This window comes from Aplysia californica, unplaced genomic scaffold (assembly GCF_000002075.1).
Source record: "Aplysia californica isolate F4 #8 unplaced genomic scaffold, AplCal3.0 scaffold00495, whole genome shotgun sequence".
NCBI lineage: Eukaryota > Metazoa > Mollusca > Gastropoda > Aplysiida > Aplysiidae > Aplysia > Aplysia californica.
The window spans coordinates 540,230-544,430 of NW_004797765.1; the positions used below are offsets into that span (position 1 = coordinate 540,230).

Here is a 4,201-nt window from a genome sequence, read left to right on the forward strand (position 1 = left end):
TTTTAGTGTTTCGTAACAAGAAATTAATTTTATAGTGAACGCATTTTTTTTACAAATGCTTCTCAAAATATGCGTTCTATAAGCATAATGTCGGGATTAGAAAAACCATGACAAACATACCATTATTAATTAAAAGCAATATTGCCCCACTTGTAAACATTTAAATAATCTCTAGAAACCACCCACTTGGATTTTTAAAATTAGTATTTATTAAGGAATTTTCTAGAATATAGCTAATAATAATAGCATTTGTATAGCGCAAATCCCCGCTCAATAGCAAGCTCTATGCTCTTTACAATATATACTATATTACCCCAGCAGACCTGAGAGCAATCTGAAGCAAACTCAACTTCCTTGGAAGCATACAGTGCAAGCAGCCATATATAGGCACTAAAACACTAACATACTGACAAGATCTTTCGCTGTCTATGGCCGGTTACCCATTTCCACCTGGGTGAAGTGAGGAAAATTCATGTAAAATGCCTTTCCCAAGAACACAACGTCGGGCCCGCAGCTCGAACCCCCGACCCCGCAACCTCTCGATTACGAGTTTGCTAGCCTATATAACCACTTTGCCACCGACGCTAGCAGGTGTTTACAAAAATGTTGATCTGTTAAGACAAATTGTTACAAGTAATTGGGAAAAAAAATAATTGAGAACCTATGTTCCATATAGTTGAGAAGATAATGCTATTTGACATAAAGTTCCTTCGACTTCCCCCGTCGGGGCCAACCCGGACTCGGCGGGATACACTGCCCCAGTACACAGACTGAGTTACTCAATTATTATGATTATGATAATGATAATAATAGTAATAGCGATAATAAATAATAATAATAATAGTAATAATAATAATAAAAATAATAATAATAATAATAATAACAATAATATTAATAATAATAATATCTAAAAAATTAATAATCATAATAATAATCATAATTATAATAATAATAATTTCATTTAAAAAATAATAAATAATAACAACAATAACAATAATAACAATAATAATAATAATAGTAATAATAATAATAATAATAATAATAATAATAATAATAATACTGCCAATAGCATTTTCATTCGTGAGAATCGAACTCACGTCTTTTGTGTGCTACGCACGGCAAATCACCCAACAGACTGATCTCAGAAACAAGTGTTAAATGACAATAATGAGAATATTTAATTGAAGACAGAAACATTCTGAACTGGAAGGCACTAAAACACAAACCAATGTTCAATCAAATTTTTACAAAGAAGAAGAAAGGTTTTAGCCACTTACCTTTTATGTTAAACATGCAAAAGATAAAGGTTTTAACCACTTACCTATTATGTTAAACAAAAGATAAAGGTTTTAACCACTTACCTATTATGTTAAACAAAAGATAAAGGTTTTAACCACTTACCTGTTATGTTAAACAAAAGATAAAGGTTTTAGACACTTACCTTTTATATTAAACAAAAGATAATGGTTTTAGACACTTACCTTTCATGTTAAACATGCAAAAGATAAAGGTTTTAGACACCTACCTGTTATGTTAAACAAAAGATAAAGGTTTTAGACACTTACCTTTTATATAAAACAAAAGATAAAGGTTTTAGACACTTACCTATTATGTTAAACAAAAGATAAAGGTTTTAACCACTTACCTATTATGTTAAACAAAAGATAAAAGTTGTAGAAACTTACCTTTTATGTTAAACAAAAGATAAAGGTTTTAACCACTTACCTATTATGTTAAACAAAAGATAAAGGTTTTAACCACTTACCTTTTATGTTAAACAAAAGATAAAGGTTGTAGACACTTACCTTTTATGTTAAACGAAAGATAAAGGGTTGGACACCTACCTTTTATGTTCAACAAAAGATAAAGGTTGTAGACACTTACCTTTTATGTTCAACAAAAGATAAAGGTCTTAACCACTTACCTATTATGTTAAACAAAAGATAAAGGTTTTAACCACTTACCTTTTATGTTAAACAAAAGATAAAGGTTGTAGACACTTACCTATTATGTTAAACAAAAGATAAAGGTTGTAGACACTTACCTTTTATATTAAACAAAAGATAAAGGTTGTAGACACCTACCTTTTATGTTAAACAAAAGATAAAGGTTTTAGACACTTACCTTTTATGTTCAACAAAAGATAACGGTTTTAGAAACTTACCTTTCATGTTAAACAAAAGATAAAGGTTGTAGACACTTACCTTTTATGTTAAACATGCAAAAGATAAAGGTTGTAGACACTTACCTGTTATGTTAAACAAAAGATAAAGGTTTTAGACACTTACCTTTTATATTAAACAAAAGATAATGGTTTTAGACACTTACCTTTCATGTTAAACATGCAAAAGATAAAGGTTTTAGACACCTACCTGTTATGTTAAACAAAAGATAAAGGTTTTAGACACTTACCTTTTATATTAAACAAAAGATAAAAGTTTTAGACACTTACCTGTTATGTTAAACAAAAGATAAAGGTTGTAGACACTTACCTTTTATGTTAAACAAAAGATAAGGATCCGATGCCAGCGTCACGTTATCAAATCGGCCGCCTTTGAATCGTTTCCGCTTAATCGGTTTCATCCCTGGAACCGGATACCAGTCGTTGTGCCGACCTTCGGAGAGAGGGATTTAGTAAGTAAGTAAGTAAGTAAGTTTATTCAGTGTTTTAAGCCATTGGCCCATATCACATAACATAAAACACTCATTTGATAAGTAAAGTTTCAATAATGAATAAGTACAGGTTGTGCACACATCTCTTATCATGGGTCAAGCATTGCATATTTCTGTCACAGGGCCGAATCAGGCTGGGAGGGATTAACAATTTCCTTTGATGGACACAGTGTGAACTATAGAAAATAAAGTGAAATTCATCTTCAAATTCATGAGAATTAGTTAATTTCCTTAGATAGAGATGGCTATTTAGAGGAAGGCTATGGGTTTTTAACCAAGCTATGACTCTTCTGCTCCAATACAGTGGGAGGTTGGTGATATATTCAGCTGTTTCTTGAAACAGAATTGTAAGAGAGAAAACCTTATACTTGCAACAGACTTCTTCCTCTATGTTCAACACAGAATGGTCAACAAGTCTACTTTTTACTTCTCCGAGAAAGACTCTAGTACTTCCAACATTTTGAGAAAACCATGCATATCCAAAACCCAGGGAAAATAATAGGTCTTAAACTTCCGTAGCCCAGTTGACTCTGCTCAGTTCACAGGAACGATATAATTGCATGTAACATTTCTTTGGATATCTGTTATTTTCTGAGTATATTCTGAACCAGAATTTAATGACACAATGCATGTAATCAGAACATAAGTTGGTTCTTCCCACTTCTCTTAGAACTAACATTTGGGTGTAATTTCGCCAAGACCTCAAAAGGCTTTCCAGAACTTTCCCTGAACATGATCAATCACGTCCCAATTTTTGGTACCCCAAATTCCAGAGCCATAAAGCAGCATTGGTTTAATCCTTATATCAAAAATATTTTTTACTGTTTCGAAATTTAATTCTTGGTTAAAAACCGACAATCCTTCTTGTTCGAGAAACAATCCGTTGAGCTTTACAAGCTCGATCTTCCAGCGTTCGTCTCCAGCATAGACGCGATGAAAATGAAATGCCCAAGTAACTATAATAGGTTACTGTCTCTACAAAGATCTTATCCTCCCAATACCATCTCTCCGATCTTTTGAGATAGCCTCCATTTCTAAAAACAACAATCCTACTTTTCTCTGTATTCACCTAACTCTTTGAAAAAAGTGATTGAGCTTGATTTTTTAGAAGAAAATGCCTCGCCCTCAAAGAGGGGGAAGAAGTCTTACCCCTAGAGGTAGTCAAGAGGAACAAAGGCGAACGGCCAGACGACAATGGGAAAGAGTTCGGAGACAACTAGACAATGAGTTCCTGCCTCATCGGCGGAGAAATGGCCCAACTTTAGGTCTAGTTGCAGACAAAGACTCGGCATTGTTTTTAGAACAAAATGTAGATGAACACCTTCAGGCTCCAAGGTAAAATATTTATGAGTTGTTGTTTTTCTCTCCTGTTTTCCGTCTTTTTCTTCTTCCCAACTTTCCTAATACTTCTTCATTATAATTCCGTTCGTAGAACGGGTATTTTTACTAGTACATATACTATCTATCTATCTGTCTATCTATCTATCTATCTATCTATCTATCTATCTATCTATCTATCTATCTATCT

The 4,201-nt window shown here is 32.8% G+C and overlaps 1 protein-coding gene across 1 annotated transcript in view; it reads right to left on the minus strand.

The window, feature by feature from the left end:
* LOC101848458 (arylsulfatase B) overlaps nt 1-4,201 on the minus strand; it is a gene marked incomplete in the record, with an annotated part of 27,320 nt that overhangs the window by 2,022 nt on the left and 21,097 nt on the right. Inside the window, 1 exon segment of the mRNA XM_013086719.2 lies at nt 2,493-2,615. Coding sequence (XP_012942173.1) covers nt 2,493-2,615 — 123 coding nt within the window.